This window comes from Sarcophilus harrisii, chromosome 4 (genome assembly GCF_902635505.1).
Source record: "Sarcophilus harrisii chromosome 4, mSarHar1.11, whole genome shotgun sequence".
Taxonomy (NCBI): Eukaryota; Metazoa; Chordata; class Mammalia; order Dasyuromorphia; family Dasyuridae; genus Sarcophilus; species Sarcophilus harrisii.
In genome coordinates this window covers 286,806,054-286,830,825 of record NC_045429.1, presented here as the reverse complement: position 1 = coordinate 286,830,825, position 24,772 = coordinate 286,806,054, and the positions used below count along the sequence as shown (strand labels likewise).

Below are 24,772 nucleotides of genomic sequence, written 5' to 3'. Positions count from 1 at the left end.
CCGGCGGATGCAGGCGGAAGTGGCGGTGGAGCATGGGAGGGGAGAGGAAGGCGAGGGCTGGGCCTCTGGGAGGGGGGCGGGGAGAGGTGGCCGGGGGCCACGGGCCAGGATTGGAGGGGCTAGGACACCGAGCTTAAGAAGATCCCGAGGGGCCTGAGAGCCTGGCTTGGAGCTAAGGGGTGGGTCAGGGACCAGGTAATAATCCATTTGGGGGAGGTAATAGGGCATTGTGGACTTGAGGGGTGGGGTTTTGATTCTAGGAGGGGCAAATGGGAGTAGATATATAACTCTATGGATATATATATATATATATTTACGTGGAAAGAATCATTTATAACGTAGCATAGGTGAAGGAGTTATATCACGGGAGTGACGTATAAAAAGTTAGCTGTTAAAAGGAAAATGACTTCTGGGGAGGGAAGATGCAATGAATTGTTAACGTGTGTTATAGAAGGAAAGGTGCCTAGATAGTGTCAGACTTTTAGGTCAGGGTTGATGAGAGTAAGGGTTCCCTCACCATCCCGAGAGGGGGGCAAAATAAAACCAAGGTGGAGTTATGTTATATATAAAGACAAATTAGAGCAACGTGTCCCAGAAAAAAAGTTGGCATAAACATCCAGAATGTGTTATCCCTTGCTGAGGAGTCAGACTTTGTGAATCTAGATAGCCATTTTCATCAGACTTGGGATGTTAAGAGTTGGGAGGGATGTTGAAGGTCATCTGGACTTAGAATTTTAGATTTAGATGCTTTGTACAGCCAAGAGACTGTATAATTTATTGATTCCAACCTGATTTTATTCACCAGGAAGCAACTCCGGTAAAAAGTGACTTTTCCAGAATCACACAGGTGATAAACCTGGGCCTTCAACATTGTGCCACACTGACTTGGGTACTTAAAGAGTAAACAAGATGGAAAAGATTAACTGATAGTTCAGGTGGCGAATACAGGCATGATAGAGGCAGGGTTTGATGATCACAGTTCTCCTTTTGGAGACCTACAGGAATTTCCTTGTGTTCTGAAAGAGTGAAGCTATTTGACTTTGGGCAAATCAGAACTTATTTGGACTTAAATTTCATGGTGAGTTGCAGGGATCAGACTACATAGCTAAGATCTCTATTTTTAAATTGATGATCCTAAGGAAAGCAGATGGGGAAAAAATGAGAAAAGAGGCCTATATTGGATAGCTTTGTGGATTATAGATTTTAGACTGAATTTTAGAATGTCATGAAGTGCCAGTGGACTTTTGGGAACAGCTAGGCTAACTCTTATTTTAAAGATGAGGAAACTGAGGCCCAGAGACTGAGTTACTGTTCAAGGTCACATGGATAAACAGCAAAGCTAGGATTTAAACCATTTGATTTCTAATCCAACATTAATTCAGAGGAAGGAGCAGGGTCATTAAAACAGTGAACAATAAGCAGAAATTTGGCAGATATTATGGGATTCCTGCATTTTTCCTCATAGAGGAAAATTAATTTGATCTGCCTCTTTTTCTACTGATAGGTTGTACTGAAATTAATCCCCTTTTAAATCTCAAGTCATATAGTCATAAAATGGTATTTATTATATATTTAATAAATATTTGTTTTAGTCTGTAAGTCTGCCATTAGGTAACAGTTTCTCCCAGAAGTAACTTAGTGGAGGCAAAATCTTAGATTCCTTAAAGTTCTTGAATAATAATATTGATAGTATACAGTTTATTATCTTACTATCCACCAGGTACTGTGTATTCTTTATAATTATTACCTTATTTGATCCTCACAGCAGCACCGGGAAGTAGGTGCTATCATTATCCCTTTTTAACAGATGAGGAAACTGAGAAAAAAATGTTAAATGATTTATCCAGTGTCAGAAAGTTTCTGAGATGGGATTTAAAATCAAGGTCTTCCTAACTTAAGGCCCTGAGCTCAATCCATGTTGCCACTTAGCTACCAACTGAGCTAACATATAGACTGTTAGAAAAATAACAGGAATTTTGTGTAAATGTACAATAATAAGCTTTGGAACAAGAAGAGGAACATGATCTTGTTTAAATACCCCACAGGTGTCAACAATCCATATCTGCCTTTAATGTGTGTGCTAGCTCTGAAGCCTACCTCTTCTGATACCGTGGGAGAAGACAGACATCCTTCTTCATCCAGCAGAAGATACCCTTGCTCTGGAATAGGAGATGGGATAATACCTCATTACCGTCAGCTTACTGGACACAGTTTAAGATGCCTGTTGAACTCAAAATACTGACCTCTGGGACAGACACTGAAGCCAGAGGTTGGGGGGAGGGGCTTAGATACAACCTTCCTCCCAAACTCCTCCCTTCCCTTTTTTCCTCCCTGCCCCATTAATCCTATTTGTCCTCTCTCCAGAATATACTTTGCATTTCTTTGCTTTCTGAACTTTGAACTAAGACCAAAGGAGACAGAACTGCACTTTATTTTTGTGGGTTTGGATTTGGGGCTGTCATCTAAAGCTTTGAAATGGGATTGGCCTAGTGGAAAGGTGTGCCATTGAGAGAAGAGAAGAGTGGTAAGATGCTATCTCCTTTTCCTCCTGGGGTCTTGATGTCCCTGGTTCCAAAGAAGATTCAACTTGTATTGGGTCTAGAAGTCTGTGTGTGGGGGCATTGTACTGGTATAGTCCTCCTGAAAGGAGAATTCCATATAAAGCTTTGTAAAGAATGGACACATTATATTTCTTTCCACTTAGGAGAAGTACTATATGTAAGTGAACAATTGAGTCATTTTCTGCTTCAGTCAGGACAAGGTGGGAATGGATTTGGGTAAAAAGTCTCAGGAATTCTACTACCACCAATTTAGAATGAGACCATTGAAGAATCAAGAGCTCTTTAGAGATGTTCAGCAGACAGAGAAATATTTTTGAAAGAGTATGATTGTGTGGTGCTTCTTAGGCTTAGAGGATCAACTACAGAATCTTTCCTCTATGGATTCTAAGTTTGAGAAATTTGATGGTATGGTAGAAAGATCAGGGCAGAAGTCCTAGGGGCAGGAGATATATATTCTCTCTACCTTTCTCAAGCCAATTTTATGATTGTAGACAGATTGCTTAACTTCTAAAAACTGGTTTATATTATATAGTAAGACTAACCATACCTATTTCACCCTATGGGTCAAATGAAATACACATAAAGTACTTTAATAACTAAAAAAAATTACAGAAATAAATTTTAAATAAATGTGAGGAGAGGCAATATGAAATAAGTGGCAAGGAAGATGTCTAACATGTAATGTCTAGCTAACATTGGACATACCACTGAATCTTGTACTTTAGGCATCTAAAACTGAGTTGCAAATAAAATTCTGACCTGCATCAGTTAAGAGCATTCTCTTACCTGGGAGTTCCCTATAAAATGAAATTACATGTCTTATCTTTATACCTCTAGTAAACATGATGCTGTGTTGAATTTTAGAGAAGAAATCTGAATTTTGAATGACTTTTTTTTTGTTAGTTTACTATTTTAGAGATTATCCTATAATTAAAAGCCTGTATTGAATTTGGTTCTTCCTATTTCTGAATAAACCCTGGAATGTGTTGAATTTAGAAACAGTTGTCTTCTCTATTAGATGAATAGACCCTCAGGAACATTTGAATTTATGAATCCTTTATGAAAGCTTTCTTTTCTCCTGTTTAGTAGTTGATGTCTTATGGAGGAGGGGGAAATTCATTCAAATCAGATTGGGAATCAGTTTGTTCAGCATGATTTAGTGGGAATCAGGATATTGGAAAAGTGAAAACATGAATAACACAAAAGCTTTAGGTAGTAAAACTTTATCCACGTTTAACTTGATTTATTCAAGGGACACTTATTAAATGGCTATTTCAAAAAGTCTGTGATATCTACCATGTGAAAACTTCAGGACAAGAGATGAAGGAGTTTAATTTTTATTTGTTAGGGAGTTGCTGAAGATTTTAAAAGAGATTATTCAGGTAATGCTATGAATAATGGATACCAGAGAAGAAAGGATAGCAAAGGTAATATTTCTTAAAAGGCTGTAATTGTATAAGCAATATACAATATTACTATTTTAGAGATTATCCTATAATTAAAAGCCTGTATTGAGTATAGAGGTATAGAAGGTATAGAGGAGGGCTCAGATATGAGATGGTATAAAAGTGAAAGCAGTAGGAACTTGATAAGAATTAGGAGAGGGAAAAATAGATTAATATGAGGTTTTGAACAAGCGTTATAGGGTGAATGCTGGTGAAACAGGAAGAAATAAATGATAAAAAGCAGATTGAGGAGGAAAGAAATTTATGAAATGGGATATTCTTGTGAAGCTGCAGCTGGAAAAATATATCTGAGTTCAGAAGAAGTAAGGAATGGATCTGTAGGTTTGAGTAAGTTGCATCTAGGTTGAAGTATCAATGAGAATAAATGAAATTGACTAGGGAAGAGCATATAAAGAAAGGGAGGGCTTTGGACTAATCCTTGGGGAATTCATTCATTAAGTGTATGGGAAGGGATTGAAGAGTCAGGGAAAGTGGTAGAGATAGCGCCATTAGAGAGTTAAGAGGAAAACTAAGGGAGTGTATCTGAATTTGGAGGAATCTATTAGGACTGGTGATCAGTTCTCTCTAAAGTTGCTGAGAGAATAAGGAGAATATGAATCGGAAACAAACATTTTTGTGATTAGGAAATCATGAAGAGAGGGATTTCATCAGAAGTGAAAGCCAAATTGCACTAATTTTAAGAGCCCGAATAAATGAATGAAAAAGCACTTATTAAGCACTTACTATATGAACTTACTAAACTCTGGGGTTACAAATATAAAAGTGTGCCAAAGAGTTCACATTCTAATAGGAGAAATTAGTACATCTAGATTAATTTAGTTAAAAAGTCACGTGGAAAAGCACCATAAATTCTGATAGTATAACAGCAAAGAAGGTTGCTTCTTTATAATGTTACTTAACATGGAAAAAATCATATCCCTTTCTGTTGTTGAACCCTTTGATTGTGCTAAGGACTTTGGTGGCAAGAATTTTCTTTTCTGGGTTTTGAGTTGCTGTGGTGGTGAAGGAAGTAAGGGCTGTTATACAGTATTAATAGGAGCAATTTCCTGATCACATCTCTATAAAAATTGCTTTCTGTGATGATAGTTGTGGGGACTGGGTTGTAAGCAGAATCACTGGTGTGAGGGCTCTGCCACTTCCTAGATTTTTGATGGCACCCGGTTAGCAGTTGGCAGGCCATTTCTCGACAGTGATTTTATTTCCCAATGATGGTTGATTGTGATGTCCAGACTGGAAGTGGTATTGGTGGTATAGGGAACATTGATATTTCCATGACTCTTTAGTTCAGGGTCCTGGACTGTCTCCACTGAGACAGAGAGTAGATAGTGGGGGAAGAAAATACTATATACTGTGTTTTGGCCACAAGTTTGCCAGAGATTAACTTATTAATTAAAATATTCTAAGCATTTCTGCTTGGAAAGGAAGAAAATCTAGAAAGACATAGAAAACCATCTGGCCTTTGAAAAGTCCTCGAGCCATTTTGAAGTTACTGTTTATGGAATTCCCAGAGATATGGTTCTTATATAATAATAATAATATAAGAATAAAATAAATAAAATGTATTTACAGAGCTCAGATGCTTTATCAAATAAAACAATTTGTATACCCTGGAGAATCATTTCCTAAAACCATTCAATCCATCTTTAACCATTCTTCCAAGAATGCTTTCTGCCTGATCAAAGATGAACTTGAGCTACTTCTATAAACCTAATTAATCAAAGATCTTTTTCTTAGTCAGGTCATTGACTTAATCACTTCCAAAACTATCTTGATTCTCTTCTAGTAGAAACTGGTTAAGCCCTCAACAAAAATGATATAAAAAGTTTTCAATTAGGACATTTTTGGGAACTTTATAAAAACTGATAAGACTTTTCATTCTGATTGGACCAAGGATTTTAGAATAAAAGGTTGCCTAATATTATTTTGTATTATATATCCTAAAGAGAGAAGGAGGTAATCAGGACTCAGTGTCTATTTCCATAATCATAAGTTAAAAAAAAAAAAAAAGATGTCAAAGACAACTTCCTCAGAAGTTTAGCAGTGATGTGAGATGGGATCCTAACTAGATGGGACAAATATAATTACTAGGAAAGTTTTTTTAATAGAATTTGGAAAACCTAGGCATGTTTATAACTAGATGGGAAGAAGTCAGTTAATAGGGAGAGATAGAAGATTTGAGTGAGAGGAAATGACTTTTAAAGGAAGTTCTGGAGTTGGCAGGCAGGCATAGAATAAAGGGTGTAAGTCTAAGGATTAGCCTTACTGAAGAACAGGATACTTTTATGACTCTAGAGGGAAAGAAACAGTGGGGTAAAGCTACTAAATTTTAAGGATATAATACAGACTCCTTATGAGATCATTTAAAATTCTTCACAATCTTTTTCCTGCCCATTTTTCTAGCTCTATTTCATTAACTCTACAGTTTCTTAAAAAACTGCTGGTCTCTGTGCCTGGAATACAGTTCCTCCACATTTCTACCTTTAAGAATCCTTATATTCCTTCAAGAATCAACTTAGATACCATCTCTTGAAAGCATTCCCTAATTTTCCCAGTGGTTTCCCATAACTCAATTTTTCTTGCTTTTTACTTATTTGTGCACATACTTTATCTGTCTAGTAGAATGAAAATTCCTTGATAGAGACTAGTATGTTGCTTGACACATAGTAAATGCAAAATAAATATTTGATTTCAGTCAAGTTTAATTGTATCCTTTGATTTATTGGTTGAAAATTCCAGACACAGAAAAATTGAAAATGGAAACTCTTGAGTTGCAGAGAGAGATACAGATTTGAGAAGAGAAGACTTAGAGTAATGAGAAGGCAAAATTCTTAGGTTATAGGAGAGAAAGTATCTAGATTGAGAAGCAGAACATATGGGTTGGTCATGAAGCCTTATGTTGGATGTCTGTGGGGTATGAGGGAGAAGAGGGAGCATGAGACTGGTTACTGAATGCTAGAAAGGAAGTGAATTGTACTTGGGGTTTAGGTGTTTGGAAATAGAAATGTTAGGAGGTCATGGAATATTTGGAGGATATTCTCATATCTCATATTTGTAGGGGCAAAGAAACTCACTATGGTGTAATTTAATTTAGTTTAAAAATATGCAAGGAATTGTGCCAGGCACTAGAGATTTAAAGGAAAAAAACAAGGAGTAGTTATTCTGTTCAATCATGTCTGACTCTTTGTGATCCCATTTGGGGTTTCTTGGCAAAAATACTGGACTGGTTTGTCATTTCTTTCTTTCTTTTTTTGGCTGAGGTAATTGGTAATTTGGCTGAGGTAATTAAGTGACTTGCCCAGGGTCACACAGCTAGGAAGTATTAATTGTCTGAGATCAAATTTGAACTCAGGGCCTCCTCACTTCAGGGCTGGTGCTCTATTCACTGTGAAACCTAGCTGACCTTGGTTTGTCATTTCTTTCTCCAGCATACTTTATAAATGGGGAAACTGGAGCAAGCAGGATTAAATGATTTGCCTAGGGACACACAATAAGTGACTGAGGCCAGATTTGGACTCAGGAAGATGAGTTCCTGACTCCTCACCCAGCACTCTATTCATTATCACCTAGCTATCCAATTTTTTCTAAAACATGTTCTTAAGCTGGGGTCTATAAACTTAACTTGTCTTTTAAAAAATATAAATTTTATTTGAATATAATTGAGTCCTTTGTAATCCTGTGTATTTTATGCATTTAAGAACCATTATTTGAGAAGGGACATGTTACAAAAAATGCTTTATAAATTTATATTCTACTGGAATGATAAAGTGCATACCAATAAAGGTTACTGAGATCATAGAGAATATAACACCTGGGAAATTGGGGGAAGAGTCAAGGAAGGATTCTTGGAGAAAGTGGCACCTGAATTGAACTTTGAAGATAAGTAAGGATCCTGAGAAGTGGAGCAACTTTTTTGAAGGCATTGATTAACATCCAGATGGATATTTTCTTCAATGGTATATTCTGAGAGATGGCAGTGAGAGAAAAGAACATTCTAGGCATGAAGAACATACTACTAGCAGAAAAGTACAGAATTAGGAGATATTCATAGTATATCAAGTATGTGTACTGAGCTGGAGAGTAGAGTATATGAATGTAGATAATGTGAAATCATCCTAGAAACGTAGACTATAAACAGATTTGTAGCACATATTTTAAGATTTGTTTGTATTTTACTCTAGAAGCTTCAGGTAGCCATTTAAAGACCTCAAATTAGGGAAATGACTTGCTCAGACTTGTGCTTTAGGAATATAAATTTGACAAAATATGTGAAGAATGAAGAAGAGAGAGAACAGGAGACTACTTGCGAACTAAGATGGTTGTGTGTGAGAGCAGAGAAGTAAGGTACCAAATAGAGGAACAGATTGGATATGAATGTGAATGAAAGTGCAGAGTCGAACATGGCTACTCTTTCACATCTGAGCATCTCGAAGGATGGGACTATGTTTGAGATGCCCATGGGTCAAACAGATGGAGATACAGGCCTGGAGCAGTTGTCACCTGCATAGTTTTTACCCATAGAAATTGATGACATTCAGTGGTGTGAGAAGCAGAGCAAAGCCTGCAGAGGCACCTATACCTAGCAAGAACAAGGGTTGTAGATTTTGATTCTGAAAAGTAGCTATCAAAGATAGAAGGAAAATCTAAAGAGAACAGTGTGACAGAAGCAAGTAAGGAGAGAGTGTTAGGAAGGAGAGAGTAAACAAGTGTCATATGCTTCAGAGAATTCAAGAAAGATGAAAGCTAAGGAGAGACTGTGGAATTCTGCAATAGAGATCATTAGTGACATTGAAGAGGGAAGTTTCATTTAGGAGTGGGGAACAAAAGCCAGATTACTAAGGAGTTGAGAAGTGAAAGGGATAGAGGTGAAGACAATAAATTTAGGTAGCCTTTTCTCTAATTTTGGCTTTGAAAATGAGAAAATATGGGCAAATTTGTAAACAATAGGGAAAGAGATCTTGGAAGGGAAATAAAGAGAGAAATTTACTAAGAAAATTAGAGTGGGGTGGCTAGGTAGCACAATGGATAGAGCACTGGCCCAGGAGCCAGGAAGACCTGAAATCAGAATTTAACATTTATAAACTGTAATCCTAGGCAAATCACTTAATCCCAATTGCCTTGGGGGGGGGGGGAAAGAAAAACTGGGGGAGAAGGATGATCAAAGGAACAGGCTTCTGAAGGAGAGGAAGAGAATAGGAGTAAGGGTATGAGTAGCTGGATTATTTGCAGCAAAGAGAAGAGCCTTATTTATTTTAAGGAAAGCTCCATTTATTCCTATGGTCTCTAAGAATGATAGATTATAAATACAATTATGATTAGTTCCATTAGAATGTAAACTCCTTAAGGACAGTTTCTTTCTTTCTTTTTTTTTTTTTATATCTTTTTATTGACAGAACATATGCATGGGTAATTTTTCAATATTGACCCTTGCAATTACTTCTGTTCCAATTTTTCCCTTCCTTCCCTTCACCCCCTCCCCTAGTGGCAGGCAGTCTCATACATGTTAAACACGTTAAAGTATATCTTAAATACAATATATGTGTACATATTTATACAGTTCTCTTGTTGCACAAGAAAAATCGGATATAGGGAAGTAAAAATAATCTGGAAGAAAAACAAAAATGTAAGCAGTCCACACTCATTTCCCAGTGTTCTTTTGCTGGGTGTAGCTGGTTCTGTTCATCACTGATCAATTGGAACTAAATTAGATTCTTTCATTGCTGAAGATGGCCACTTCCATCAGAATTGATCCTCATATAGTATTGTTGTTGAAGTGTATAATGATCTTCTGGTTCTGTTCATTTCACTTAGCATCAGTTCATGTAAGTCACTCCAAGCCTCTCTGTATTCATCCTACTGGTCAGAACAATAATATTCCATAACATTCATATACCATAATTTGCCCAGCCATTCTCCAGTTGATGGGCATCTATTACAGTTTCCAGTTTCTAGCCACTCCGAAAGAAAAGAGCTATATTTACATCTGATACCGTGCAAAGGAAGTGAGAACTGGGTATGAAAATATGGTACAAACAAGATGACATAGTAAAAAGAGGGGGCTCATCATGAGGTTTTTTTCAGTTAAGTATAATTCCAAGCCTTCTATTAAAGAAGAGGGAGATAAAAGATTTTTAGCAGACTTTTTGAAGAATGAGTTAGTCTAGGAAGGAAAGGGATATTATAGTAATGAGAGCTCAAATTGGATAATTTAAATTTGTAATGGACTCTCTTGGTATTGCATGGGAGTAGGAGTTGAGAAGTCAAATGGTAGGGTTTAGTGGATAGGGTGATAGACTTGGAGTTAGGAAGACCTGAGTTCAAACTTAATTTTTTCAGCTTCAGTTTCATCATCTATAAAATAGGAATGTAAAATGACACTTTCCTCACATGATTGTTATGTGGATTAGATGAAGATGATAAAAAAAAATAAAGTACCATAGATGTTAATTATTTTTATTATAATTTAGAATTGAAGTTTAGAAAGTAAAGAAAGTCAGTGGAACAAAAGTCTAGGAATATCAAAAGTTAGAGGATGTTAAAGTTGGATTGATTAACCTTAAAGTCAAGGTTTTTAAGGGAAAATAGTGAGGCCAGAATTGAGATTATGGCCTAGAGAAAGCAGGTAAAGAGAGTGACTGAATGGTATGTTGAAGACAAAAAAAAGTTTAGTAGGCATAGAAAGACATAAAGGGAGTATGAGATTATGATCAGAGGAATTTCAGATTTATGGGACGAACATTTGTAAGTAAATGTTGAGATCAAGAATATATAATTTGGGTACAGAGTGTATGAAAGTGCAGATCATAGTAATTGATGAACAGGGAAGCAAAGGTTATTAACATGTAAAAAGTTTATTGGGAGTAAATAAAGTTGACTAAATCAGGATAAGTATCCATCTCTTTTTTATCTCTCCCCTTTATCTTTATCCTCCTCCCTCTCTTCCAGTGAGTAAAACTAGTTTCTGGAAAAGGATTTTTACAGAGAGGCAATGAGAATTTGACCTCCTACCTTGAGCTTTTTTTCTCTATTATACTTTTTTTTTCTATAAGTTGATTCCAAGTTCTTTTTCTTTGGGTCTTATGACAAGTGCTTTCTACCTTTTAAAAAAAAAAATCTATTTTAGCTTTAACAATAGGAAACTTTTGAGCTGAGAATATATAACAAGAATAGAGTATAAACACATCCTTTTGAACCTGGGACATACTCTTCCTTTTTTCTACTTTAGTCGTTGGAGTAGGCTCAAACTTAAAGTAGCTGTTACAAAGCATTTGCCCCACTAGGCTCACTTCCGAATGTAATAGAGAAGCATAGTCACTGCAAGAGTTATCTTCTTGCTGAAGAATGGTTTTTTCAGTTGTGGATCCACTGGTGCACAGGGTTGATCTTCCCTAGAGTTCAGTGACAAATTCTGGCAAAGGACTACTGATATTTTCTCCTCCAAACCTTTTGAAATCTTAAAAGATCAGAGGTCTATCTCCTACTTGGAACTAGCTGTTCATCCTCACTTGAAGGCAGTCAGAAAGCAGAGAGCAATTCTACTCCTTTTTAGTTCATGTAAAACTGCAATTTCTTAGTTTGTTTTAGCACACTGGCAACTTTGGTGGGGAAAGGAAAAAGGAAGACCCACAAGCCGACTAACTTTGTTAATAATGAGGCCTGCTTAGACATGCCCTGGTTTCATCTGCAGTTGGAAAAGAGGTAATTTTCAATATTAAGATTTTACAATTCTTTAAGCAGGTGCAATAAATTTTTTTAACAGGAACAGATCAGACACTACATGCAAGAGAGACTCAGGTTGAGAGCTACAGACTGCCATTCTTTAATCAAAATACTTGTTCTAAATTAGAGGAAGAGAGGCATGGATTAGAGAAGAAGGTCTGAGTAAACTAATAGTAACTTTTACTAGTTACCAGTAATAGTTACTATTAGTTTACTAACCATTTAGGCAAGGTGGTAATACTGGTACGATTTTATGAATACAGGTTTTCCAACCCCCTATTTCAGTGACCATTCTCCTACTCAGCAATCATTCCCTTCCAGGATTTAAGCATCCTGTTTACTCTTTTCTCAGGACTTAGATCCTAACTAAGCACCCATTTTGTGCCTATACTTACACCTAGATACACAGATGGGAAACTAGGAGCTCTCTCAATTTTGGCTGCAGATGTTTCCTCTTTTCTTTCAATGCTCTCAAATTCCTGTTGTCATTTCCCTTCCCTAATCATCTCTTTTCCTTATCTTCTTGTCCCCTTCCCTTTTTTATTCAGTCTTTCTCCCAGATTAAAATTAGAGCTGGAATTAGCGATTTAGTTCAACTTTTTCATTTTACAGATGAGAAAACTGAGGCTCTGAGAAGTTAATTGAATTACAAAAAGTAAGTGGTAAGTACTTACCTAAGTAAAAAGTTGAACCCTCCTTTGTACATAGTAAGTAAGCAAGCATGGTGCAATGGAAAGAGACTAGATTTTGAGACAAAAGATCTGGGTTCAAAATTTAACTCTTGAGACATACTTGTTAACTCTGGCCTCTTATTTAACCTCTTTGGGTGGGCCTCATTTTTCTCATTTGTAAAATGAGGGCATTGATCTTGCTAAATCTTAATGTTTAATTAATCCTATCATCTACACTCAGATCCTATTTGTATATTACTACAACAAATCATACAACTTGCTATCCACTATTTAATCAAAACCAGAACTTCATTGCCAACAATCTTTTTGCTTTTCTTTAACTGATTCTTTTGTTCTTCATGGTGGCTGTTCCAAATCTCTTCTTTCCTCAAGCTGCACACAAGATAGCTTCTTCCTTTCTCTCAGCAAAGGACCTTCACTCATACTTTACTGACAAAATCAGGGAGTAGTTTCTTTGAGCCTCCTCTTTCCTGAAACTGCATTTCAAAACTAATCATTTCCCATTCATTCCTCCTTTACCCCAGTCTCCGTCTTCTCTGCCCTCTACTTGATCTTTGATCCTGTTCTTTCTGATCTCCTGGAGCAGCTTGCCTCATTGTTATTTATCTATCCAATTTTTACTCTTCTCATATACTGACTCCTTCCCTGCTGCCTATAAATATGCTCATATCTTACCCATACTTAAAAAGCAAAACAAAAGTTCACTTAAGTCTGCCATCCCTTCAAACTATTATCCTATATTACTCCTCTCCCTTTTACAACCAAATTCCTAGAAAACCTTGTCTGTACTCCTTGCCTCTACTTTCTGTTCTTGCTCGTTTTATATTCCTAGTAGTCTGGCTTCTTATCACCCAACTGAAAATGCTTACCAAGTAACTTCTTTGTGTCCATGACCTTTTCCTAATTTTTTTTTTCTTTCTTGATTGTCTCTGTATCATCACTCTTTCCTCCTGGATATTCTTTCCTCAATGGGTGTAGATGACATTGCTCTCTTACTCCCTATTCTAATTATCTTCTTGCTCCTCATTTCTTTTGGGTCATCATCCATATCCTATGCCTAACTGGGTGTAGATCAAGTCTCTTCTGGGTCCTCTTCACTCTACACTTTAACTTAGTGACTTCATCAACCTCTGTGGGTTTAATTATAATCTCTACACAACTAACTTCTAGCCCTAATATGTATCTTGAGCCCTAATGCTATATTATCAATTGTTTATGGGATATTTATGTCCATAAGGCATCACAAATTCAACATATTTCAAAAAGTATTGTTTCCCCCAACCCACTTATCTAACACTTCTAATTCTTTTGAAGGTACCACCATTGTTCCATTGCTTGGTTTTAAAAGCTTGGACTCATTTTCATTTTCTCCAAGTATTCAACAGTTGCCAAGTCAATTCTACCTCCACTGCTTTTCTTTTCTTTTTCCTGCACTAACCTGGGACACCCTATTTAGTATGAATTATTATTTTTTTTTGAAATGTGATTCCTGAACTTCCTAATTGGGCTTCTTGCTTCCTGTCTTTTTTCCTTCCAATCAGCTATATAACTACCAAATTGATCATCTTAAAGGCTCTGATCATGGTAATTCCTTGTTTAAAACAAAACAAAACAAAAATGTCGATGGCCCTTTCTCTGTTCCTTCAAGAATAAAGCACAAGCTCTTTAGCCTACTCCCAGTCTATCCTTCCTGGCTGCGAAAAGATTTATTCCCCTTATAAGCACTCTACATTCCATCTAAACTTTCCTGTTTGCTGTTTTCTGCATACAAGTTTGCATCTCTCAGCCCTATGTTGCCAGTACAGGCTGTTTCCCTTGCTGGGAAGCCACTGTGGTCTCTTCTCTACCTCTCAGAATTCGTGCCATTCTTCAAAGCTTCCTTCTTTTTCTCGTCCCCTACAAAGCACAAGCACTTTGGCTTAATTATTTCCCACTTATAATGTAAGCCTGGGTGCAGCGATTTAATCGTTTTTATTTTGTAGCTCCACTGCTTGGCACCCATTAGCCACTTAATAGTTACCGATGGACTTTGTCGCCTCTATTGTCCCGTGATCCCGACCCAACTCTCAGTCTGTAATACGATGTATACTTAGAAGGCTAGAGGGGGAAGCTACGGGAAGACGAGTAATCCGCCGGAGCAAAATGGAGGGAGGGCAGATGAGAGGGGTTGGGGACCTCCATGGTTGGCGCTAGATGAAAAGGCATTAGGAGTGCATGATTTAGCTAAAAAGTGGAAATCACTGATGAGTTTGTGAAGGAGAGAAGGGAGACAGTTCTCAAGTAGAACTCGGGCCCGCGGCCCGAGTCCTCAGTTTGCACTGGCTGCGGACCGCAGGGTAGGTACCGGTTTCTGGGAGGCGACTCCGACCTCCTGGGCGGAACTCCCTCACTTCCCGCCCTCTCCTCCCTTCCACTGGGGGAAGGGCCACGTTGCTTTACCGGGGCGGGCCCAGCTCGAGCCTCAGGAAGGGGTGTCGAGCGGAAGGCGCTGGCTGCCGGCCATCCTTTGGGACTCTGTCGGTACTGGCGTCAGGGTCGTGGGGGCTAGCGGCCCCCGTCCTCGGCAGGCGGCTACGGGCGCGACTTTTCGGTAACTGGGGAAAGTTTGCGGTGGCAGGAAGTTCAGGGAAACCGGTGAAGGCGGAATAGGCTTCTGAGCCGATCCAGGAATTTAGTCAAAAAATCCCTGGGACCAAAGAGTGCTTGAGATAGTGGAACCGGCTACCTGAGAGCGAGAGAAGGCTGTGGAAGGGGTGCCATCAAGAGGAGGAAGGGCAGTGTCTGGTCCCAGACTCCTACCCCACACTCCAACCTGTTCCGCACTCCCCCACCCCCACCAAAAAAAATCCAGCCAAATAAAAAACGCCACTGCCGCATGGGGCGGGGGAGAGAGGGAGGGTGGTAAGAGAGTTTAGGCCTCTTACCTCTTATTAACCCTGGGGGAGAGGCGCGGAAAGTAGTGTTTGTGTGGCTATGGGTGGGTGTGTCTTATGTTGGGGCTGAGTGGTCCGGCAGTTTGTGGGGCAGCAGGAGTTATGTAGCGAGTGGTTAAGGTTTTGAGTAGATTTTTAAGTTTCTTTTTTTGAGGGGTGAATTTTATTTACTTATTTTTCCCCTGAAGGAAAGTTCAGGAAAATAGGAACACAGCACTCTGTTAGGAATTCACGTGGCCAGATGTGGAAAGGATCTTTTTTGGAGCCAGGAGGGAGTTATTGTGAAACTTGAATGGAAATTTGTTTTGGGCAAGAGTGTGTGTGTGTGTGTACAGAGAGAGTATACCCATGGGGACCTGGAAGGGGACGGGAGGAATAGAAGTGAGAAGGGCGAGACATATATCTTTGTTGAAATGGAAGGTTGTATCTGAAGGATAGGACTGTGCATATTGGCCTTTAAAGCCAGGATTTAATATTAGAAGTGAATATTTGTTTGACTTTTTCCCAGAACCCATATTTATCCGAGTCCTTATCTTAGTTTTGAAAGGAATAATACTTACTGAAAAATGAAGGGGAAGATCTGGGGCCTTTGCATAAATAACTGTGGGAGAGAAAAACTAGAGGCCTTCTTTTTATTTATTTTTGTTTGTTTGTTTGTTTTTTTGCCGAGGTAATTGAGGTTAAGTGACTTGCCCAGGGTCACACAGCTGGGAAGTGTTAATTTGAACTAGAGTCCTCCTGACTTAAGGACTGGCACTCTATCCACTGTGCCATCCAATGCTCCATAGGCCTTAATTTTAGAGGATAATTCAGCTCTAAAGCTGTGATCCTATATATTTTGTTTGGATAAAGATATCTATAGCCTAAAGAAGGATGGGAAAGGAAATTGCTACTTGTGGGACACCAGGTTACTGGAAGGAATTTAGGATTGGTGTGAGAAGGAAGAGGAACTAAATTCTTGTGACTATAGAAGTAATATGCTTGGAATCATTTGTAGAATTTAGTGCAGATGTAAAGAGACTCTGAGACAGGATAATTGGGTTTCGGGAGAAAATATACCGAAGACTAACTCTAGATTCCAAAGTAAAAGCATGCTATTCTCCTATTTCATAAATAGTTCTCCTTTTTTTAAACTTATTTTATGATATATCAAGGGGAAAAAAACTTCCTCTGAATTTGGAGTTAGAAGGCAAATTCAAAATTTACTTTTATTGATTACTGGAAGTATATATAGATCTTGGACCTGGTCAAGAAGTTTAGGCTTGTATACTTTTTCTAGCTTAGCACTTAGTGTTTTTTTAAGCAAAAAGACTTTAAAGAGCCTCAGTTTCTAGATCTATAAGACATACCTATCAGAAAAAATGGTTGTAAGGAAAGTGCTTTGCAAACCTAAAAATACCTGTGTAACTGGGCAAATCCTCTAACCTTCTTATTTCAACTTCTCCATTAGTAAAATGAGGGGGTTAGACGATGTAATCTCTAAGAACTCTATCCCTAATTGCTAATGCCTTTTTCTAAAAACTTAACTCATATTTATTTTTGTGTATGCCTTCTCTGCTATGGAATATAAGAATGTAAGTCCCTTTAGGTCAGTGACTGCTTCATATTTATCTTTATGTGTGTGTGTAATAAGTGCTCACTGATTGTTAGATCTTATAATTTTGTCTGAGTTTTTTTTTGTGTGTTGTGAAAAGGGGAGAGAGTGGAGGGCAGCTTCATATGAGTAAGACTTCAGTTTTATAAACTTTTGGCTAAGAAAGGCTTTCATCATCTTGTCTATTTGCCTCCTAATAGAATATACTTCTTTTTCCCACCTCATTCTCTGTTTTATCTGACCCCAGGTTAGATTTTCTCTTATGTCAAAGACTTTTCTTAGAACCTTTCTTACTGTTTTTCTTAATTCACTTTTATTAATGTCTTGAAATCCTTATTGTTGCTTCCCATTTATATCTAAGTGCTTTGTGTTAAGGGCTATGCCCATTTCTAATGTGTTCAAATGAGATTTCTGAGTTATCTGCTATTTGGAATTATTTTATCACAGAATTTTTGTTTGTATCTTGTATCTATGTACAAGCTATTCTTTGGAGCTGTTTCTTCTTAGAAGACTGGGAGAGACAATAATAGTATGGAATAATAGAAATGAAAAGGATTTTTTCCAGAGTCCTCCCCCAACCAACAAAGAAACCAAATCCTGAAAAGGTTAAGGTAAACACCTTAACTCCAGGATCGTATAACTAGTTGGTTTATAATTATAATACAGATTCCCTGTTTTCTGGAATGTTTATTACATTCACTTCACAACAAAGGAATTTTGACATAGTAAGGGTAAGCATTTAATAAGTTTGCTATAGGATAGAAGGACTGCTAGGTGGCACAGTAGATAGAATGCTGGGCTTGGAATCAGAAAGATTCATCTTTCTTCATTCAAATCCAGCCTTAGATATTTAGTAGCTTTTTGATCCTGGGAAAGTCACTTAACTGTTTACTTTGGTTTCCTCAGTATCTTTGCCAAGAAAACTCTAAATGGCATAACATAATTGGACTTGACTGAAACAATTGAATAACAACTAGATAGAAAATAGTTAACAAAGATTCAGAAAGGAACTTCATCATGCCTCAATTTTTTCCACTAGTTGGGGATAAGGGAATTCAAAGTTTAGACAGTAGGGCAGACCTGAGGAATTGATCAGAGGTAGACTAAGGGATCTTATTTGAGGATCTCTAAGAGGGAAAGTGTGATACTGGTTGATACTTTTTAGAGCTAAAGAATTAGTCCTGGGGAGACCAGTGGTACTGATGAGTCAGTTCATCTTTTATTATCATTACATTTTGTAATACGTACAATATTATCATTACAGATATGTATCTGAAGTTCTGATTTGGAAAAGAGGAAGCATGGTGAAAGAGTCAGGCAAGGCATATGTGGTTTTGAATTAGGGCCCATGTGCTGGCTGGAGAAAACTGAAGAAATTTGCTTCTGTTAGCACTGATGGTTTAGAGTTAACCAATGTGTTTTTGACCACGCCTTCCTCCCTTTCCAGTCTCATCTTATCTGAAGGTTAGGTTAATTCAGTAAAAGAATTCCAGGATGGGGAAATAGCTACAAATAGACTTCTTTTTCACATTTATCAAGTAGCTTGTAATTGTAAGTTTAGCTCCTCAAGTATTGGAAGGAAGGCACCTTGGAGATCTGGAATCTGCTCACTGCTCTGTCAGCAGCTGGAAGATAACCTCCCAGACAAAAAAAAGCATAATACCCTATCCTTGGAGAGGTTGGAGTGAAACTGCAGGAGAATATTATGAAATCAGTGGACCGATAAAGTAAAAATAAGAGCAGTGGACGAATGTGGGGTGGGAGAGTAGAAGGAGTAAAAGAAAGGGATATTTATCTAATTTGTATGGAGAAGTATGCAAAGTAGAGAGTAGAAGTCTTAAAAAGTGAGTAATTTGCTGCAACTAGCTCCCCCTCCTGGAAATTTTTGTGAATTGTAATAAGAGGAGATTGATGTTAAAAGTTTCTGGGAAAATAAAATTTGAGATTTGGGATTATGAATGATAGGCATTTTATAGAGGAAATGATTTGCTCAGGGAAGTCTTTGATGTGGTCACTTAAAAGACCTTTTTGGAAGGTATTAAAGTTCAGAAAAGATCTAATTGAGAATCCAGGTACTTGGCAAAGGAATTAAAGAATGACTAGATAGGTTAAATAGGGAGTCAGAGCTCAGTAGTAGTGTTTTACATTATCCATTAAGTGCTTTATAGTTTCCTGTAAAGTACTTTTGCATACTAGATCCAATTTTAACTCTATATTATCCTATAAATGAGAAAGTATTCTCATTTATTCTGTGATGATCTTTTGAAGTAGAACAGATACTGTATAACTTCTTTTAGATGAGAAAACTGAAACTTAGACAAGTTCGATAAGTCAGCCAAGATCATATTAGTAAGTGGCAGACGTAAGATTTGAATTCAGGTCTTCTGATTACATGATCTTTCAGTTATTTGAAAGAGGGACTGTAACAAAAGGCTATACTAGTGGAGATCTTGTGGACTGTGGGGACAGTAATGGAGGGGAAAGCAGGGAATAAAATTAAATGTGGATGAGGAGGGATCTCACTTAAAAAATAAACTCACAATGAGAAAAGATAATTTGGTTATAAAAGGAATACAAGATAATTAGTTTGCTATAGATTAATGAATTAGTAAGAAATGCTGACCACATTGGTATATTATACTGTCCAAAGTTGTGGACCGTATCCCTTTAATTTTGAAATAATCTATCCACTAATCTTATTTGAATAAATGAGGAGAAAGAAAAAGGAATTGTTTGGGGGCTCTTAAAGAGACTGGAGATTGTGTGTTCATTTGTCAATAAAGATCTAATGGTGTCTAATACTTGGGACCTCATGCTTCAAGTGTGTTCCCAAACCGATCCATTTTTCAGACAGCTGCCAAATTGATTATTTTCCTAATGTGTAGGTGTGTATATTCTATCTCATCTATTAAAATAAAGGCTCCTTGAGGGCACAAACTGTTTTTGCTTCTTTTGCTTGCTTGCTTGTTTGCTTCTGTCACTCTTCTTTCGTACTATTTCTTATCATTTGACTGCTCTTCAGATTTGGGGGAAGTGGGAGAGAGACTCTTTTTCTGTGAATTCTCTAGGGAAGGAGACAGACATCTTAATATCCTTCATTTCCTTGCTCCTATTCTTGTGCTGCTTTAATTGTCATCCTTGAATTATATATGATCTTGAATTAATATTCTTTTTTGATGTTCACTATACTTTTTCCTCTCTCCAGGTCCATGGCTGCTGTCTGATCCTCTGAACTACCAAAAGCATCTTAGACACCAGGACAGGGGACTGAGCAAAGGGGATAAAAGGTGCTTCCTTCCCTGCTTCACCCCTCTTCTCTTACATCAACTCTCCCTTCTCCCTTCTTCCCCCATTCCATCCCTTCTATAGCATTTTCTTCTAACCCCTCTTGTGAGGGGTCAGGATGCTGAAGAAGCAGTCTGCAGGACTGGTGCTTTGGGGTGCAATTCTTTTTGTGGCCTGGAACGCCTTGCTTTTCTTCTTCTTCTGGGCCCGATCCTTACCTGGTGGCCCATCATCTGAGGACCCCTTTGCTGATGATCCTGCTGGCCTTACCCGACGAGTGATCCGTCTGGCCCAGGAGGCTGAGGTAGAACTAGAACGACAGCAGGAGCTGCTACAGCAGATTCAGAAGCACAGTGTACTTTGGAACCGGAGACAACAAGTGGTTACTTCAGGCCCTCCTGCTATCTCCCACCCAACCCTAGCCACTACAACATCTGTCCTTCCCATTTTAGTCATCGCCTGTGATCGCAGCACAGTTCATCGTTGTCTAGATAAGCTTCTCCACTATAGGCCCTCAGCTGAGCGTTTCCCCATTATTGTGAGCCAGGACTGTGGGCATAAGGCAACAGCCCAGGCCATTGCTTCATATGGCAATGCCATTATGCACATTAAACAACCTGATCTTAGTAGTATACCTGTCCCAACTGAGCACCGAAAATTCCAGGGCTATTACAAGATTGCTCGTCATTACCGCTGGGCTTTGAGCCAAATCTTCCGTACCTTCAAATATCAGGCAGCTGTGGTAGTAGAGGATGATCTGGAAGTGGCTCCAGACTTCTTTGAATACTTTCAAGCAACATATCCACTCCTGCGGGCAGATCCATCACTGTGGTGTGTCTCAGCTTGGAATGACAATGGCAAGGAGCAGATGGTGGATGCCACAAGGCCTGATCTTCTCTATCGAACAGACTTTTTTCCAGGCCTGGGGTGGTTACTGCTAGCTGAGCTATGGGATGAGCTAGAGCCTAAGTGGCCAAAGGCCTTTTGGGATGACTGGATGCGGCAGCCAGAGCAGCGTCGGGATCGAGCTTGCTTGAGACCAGAGATCTCTCGGACAATGACCTTTGGGCGCAAGGGGGTGAGTCAAGGACAGTTCTTTGACCAGCACCTCAAGTTCATCAAGTTGAACCAAGGTTTTGTGCCCTTCACTCAATTGGACCTGTCTTATCTGAAACAAGAAGCCTATGATCGGGACTTTTCTGCCCAAGTATATGCTGCCCCCCAAGTGCAAGTGGAAGAACTAAAAGGCAACCAGAGACAGGAATTAGGTGAGGTTCGAGTACAGTACAGGGGACGGGACAGCTTCAGAGCCTTTGCTAAGGCCCTAGGTGTTATGGATGATCTTAAGTCAGGTGTTCCCCGAGCTGGCTATCGGGGCATTGTCAGTTTTTTGTTCCGGGGCCGCCGAGTATACTTGGCTCCTCCACAAGACTGGACTGGTTATGATCCTAGCTGGAGTTAGCAGTGGCACCTACTCTCCGGTCCTGTACAGGAAGAATTGGAGAGTCTTGCCTATAGGCTGCATTGGGTTTTTTTTTTTTGTGTGTGTGTGTGTGTATGTGTGTGTGTGTGTGTTTGCTTATCAGTTCTGCTATTTTTCCCCCCTTTTCCCAAGTGGCATTCAAGTGCATTTTCTCTACATGTTCCAGGAATGTGGGATACCTGATTTATATCCTGTCAGCAATGGGAAAACTTTCCTGGGGAATAATGGGACTTTGGGCAGGAGTTTTGTAAGACAGAGAAAAATTTAGCCCTCTACCCTATAAAAAAGTTTTGTTTTGGTTTTTTTTTCATGAAAATCTCAAGAAAGTTATAATTTTCAGAGATTTTTCTCTCATTGGAACTTGTTCATTATGTGCTGACTTGACTTTTCCTTTCTGTTACTGTTCTTTATAATTAGGGTGCATTTCCCCTCCCTTTGTCTTAGTTTACTCATCTATTTAGTGAAGAGATTGGACTAGTTGACCTTTAACAGTCTTTCCATTTCTAAATTTCTGATGTTATGATGTTTTTCCCACTTGATCCACACATTTTTCTGAGGGTTTAAATTGGGGACATATATGTGTTTGTGACCAAAACAAGAACACATTAAAGGGGACCTGGGGGACTCATTACAAAATTTTAGGTTTTGTACTTTTTAATCCCCTTTGACCTTTATCCTGTCTCATCTTCTTACCATATAACCTTTTATATATAATTTTTGTTTTTCTTTATTTTTTTAAAATATTTCTCATTTCATTTTTCCCCTTCATAAGTTTAGTAATCTCCAATTCTTAAAAGAAAAGTTGAATGAGGAAAAGTAATGTCACCCCAATTCTTCATTCTCAGGACTAGGGGTAGATTTTGGGTAAGTTTAGGTTTGAGAGAGTCCTCAGTTAATGTTGAGGAAATTCTTTTTCAAGGTGGCAGCCTCCAGTCCCACTTTCTGAACTCCAATTGTCCTACTTTCTTTAGGAAGATATTGCTTCAAATGGATGATGAAAAAGTGAAAGAATCTTGTCCTCCATACCCCTTCCCATTTTCACCTGGGTTCAATTTCTTTGTTGATGCAGTGGGTTGCTTCCTCTCTCAATGTGTGACTTTTCTGTTTTCTATCCCCATTGGTGGAATTCAAAGCAAGCATGGTTAATACCTTAACAGCTAGCCCCTCTTCCCTACTTGTGTAATTGTATTTCCAACAAGGAAAGGGTAGGACGTGCCCTACCCTCACCTCCATTTATTTCTTGGGAGATGAGGATGATAATGGTGGTTGGATGAGAAACTTGGTCATTTATTTTTTTCTTTCCTGCCTGACCTCAACTTCATGGAAGAAAATTGAAGCTGCCTAATTATTTTCCAGAATAAAATAAAGATTTTCATTTGAAAAGCCCCTGTTTCTCTGTCCTGGAGGATGGGGTTGAGAATAGCTGAAGGGTGGTGGGATTTTGGGCAGGATGAGCAGTGAAAGAGGTGAAAAGCAGAAAAAGAGAAGAAGGGAAAAGGAATAGAGGAATATTGAACATAAGAGAAGTAATGAAAAAGGTCATGGAGGGAAAAGAAAGTATTGAGGAGAAAGATACCCCAACAAGATTAGAGTATTGTAAGTTTGGCAAAAGAATATTCACACACAGTTTTTCTCCAAGTTAAGGGACAAAGATTTATTAAGCTGCTTGACAGATTAAAGTTCCAAAGAAATTTAGCACAATTGTAAGGCTAATTGAAGCCCCCTAAAGTTGCAAGAGAATCTAGCCAGGAAATCCAGTGAATTAAGAAGTTAACTGTGGGAAAGAGAAACAAAGATTAAGTTGATATGCTAATATAGTTCAGAAGTTCTATTGCAGAGTGTTTGGGGTGGGGTAGTTCCCCTCATTGAGTTCTATAGTTTACTGACCAGAATCAGTGTTGAATTACTGTTATTGGCCAGCATTGTGGCATTTCTTAGGCCAGGTAACCTTAGGGCTTCTCAAGCAGTCAACACTGTTTATGCCACTCCCAAGGCCTTTAGCCTTTGGGTTTCTCAGACCTTACCACATTCTCACACCTTCAAAGGGAATGAGGGAAAATTGAGAAGAGAAATGAAGGAAAAGAAACCTAGGAGAAGAGATCATGAAAATGGGAAAAGAGCTTTCAATTCTATAGATGGTTAATTCTCCCCAAGGGAGAGATTGAAGGGATTGAAACAGGAGTCCAGATTCTTTGTCAATCATCCTTATTTTTGCACCACTTCTGCTACCCAAACTCATCAATTACAGGGAAAAGAGTTCAATTACATTTGCCATTTGAAGAACCTAGAATCACACTCAGTCACTGATAAAAAAATTTTAAAAAACACTTTAAAATCATGTGTCACACATTTGCTAAAGTGTGAGAATACAAGCTGAAGAGCGAGCTAGATAGTCTCAGTTGTCAAGGAACTTTTAATTACAAATTGGTTACCAAAGTCCATTGGGATTCAAGTAGAGCATGCCTTAAACCCAAATCTGGTTGGCTCTTTTTGACTGGTCATTATTTGGACCCGAAACCTGAGTGAATGTAAATAGCAATTACTTTGTTTTGGCCAGAAACCCTGAGGTCCTTCCCCTCCCAGATTTTTTTCTCTTTGCCTCAGGCAAACAGACTGATGTGTAAAAACAACCTTGGACTGTAAGGTCCAGGTCATCTCCAGTCCAGATCTATGTCTTGCCATTGGAGCTTATACTTCTGGGAAGAATTAAGGTTGGTAACTTTGCACAGCCTCACTTAAATCCATGGCATCACCTTCCTGATGTCTTGGTCCTCTTTAAGAACAAAGAATTTCATCTGCAAAGCTATCCTTGTACACTGCTGTAATCCACTTCCTTTTAACCTACTCTACTTCCTCTTAACCATAATGGCTATTCCAAAGCTTTTAATCACTTTTCAAGCTTCCCTAGGTGCTCTTCTTTCTGTGAGCTAAGGACTTTGCCTTATGCATTATTGGGGGGGAAGAGGGAGGAGAAGCCATTCAACCAGATTGGAGTCAAGATTCTCTGACATTTCATATACTACTCTTGACTAACTGAAGATT

The 24,772-nt window shown here is 38.5% G+C and overlaps 1 protein-coding gene across 4 annotated transcripts; it reads left to right on the top strand.

Moving 5' to 3' along the window:
• Positions 1–20: 20 nt before the first annotated feature.
• MGAT1 (alpha-1,3-mannosyl-glycoprotein 2-beta-N-acetylglucosaminyltransferase) lies at positions 21–23,112 on the top strand. 4 transcript variants are annotated; one of them, XM_012548835.1, is made up of 3 exons: positions 21–195; positions 2,046–2,524; positions 20,168–23,112. In XM_012548835.1, the coding sequence occupies exon 3, from the start codon at positions 20,366–20,368 to the stop codon at positions 21,707–21,709; it is 1,344 nt and encodes a 447-aa protein (XP_012404289.1). In that variant the 5' UTR covers positions 21–195; positions 2,046–2,524; positions 20,168–20,365; the 3' UTR covers positions 21,710–23,112. The 4 variants fall into 4 exon arrangements, with proteins under 4 accessions (XP_012404289.1, XP_012404290.1, XP_023358602.1 ...); XM_012548836.1 differs by having other exon boundaries at positions 31–179; XM_023502834.2 differs by lacking the exon at positions 21–195 and adding an exon at positions 249–1,078.
• The last annotated feature ends 1,660 nt before the right edge of the window (positions 23,113–24,772 follow it).

Coding starts and splice junctions, on each gene's coding strand:
- MGAT1 (XM_012548835.1), top strand. CDS start 20,366: ATGCTGAAGAAGCAGTCTGCAGGACTGGTGCTTTGGGGTGCAATTCTT.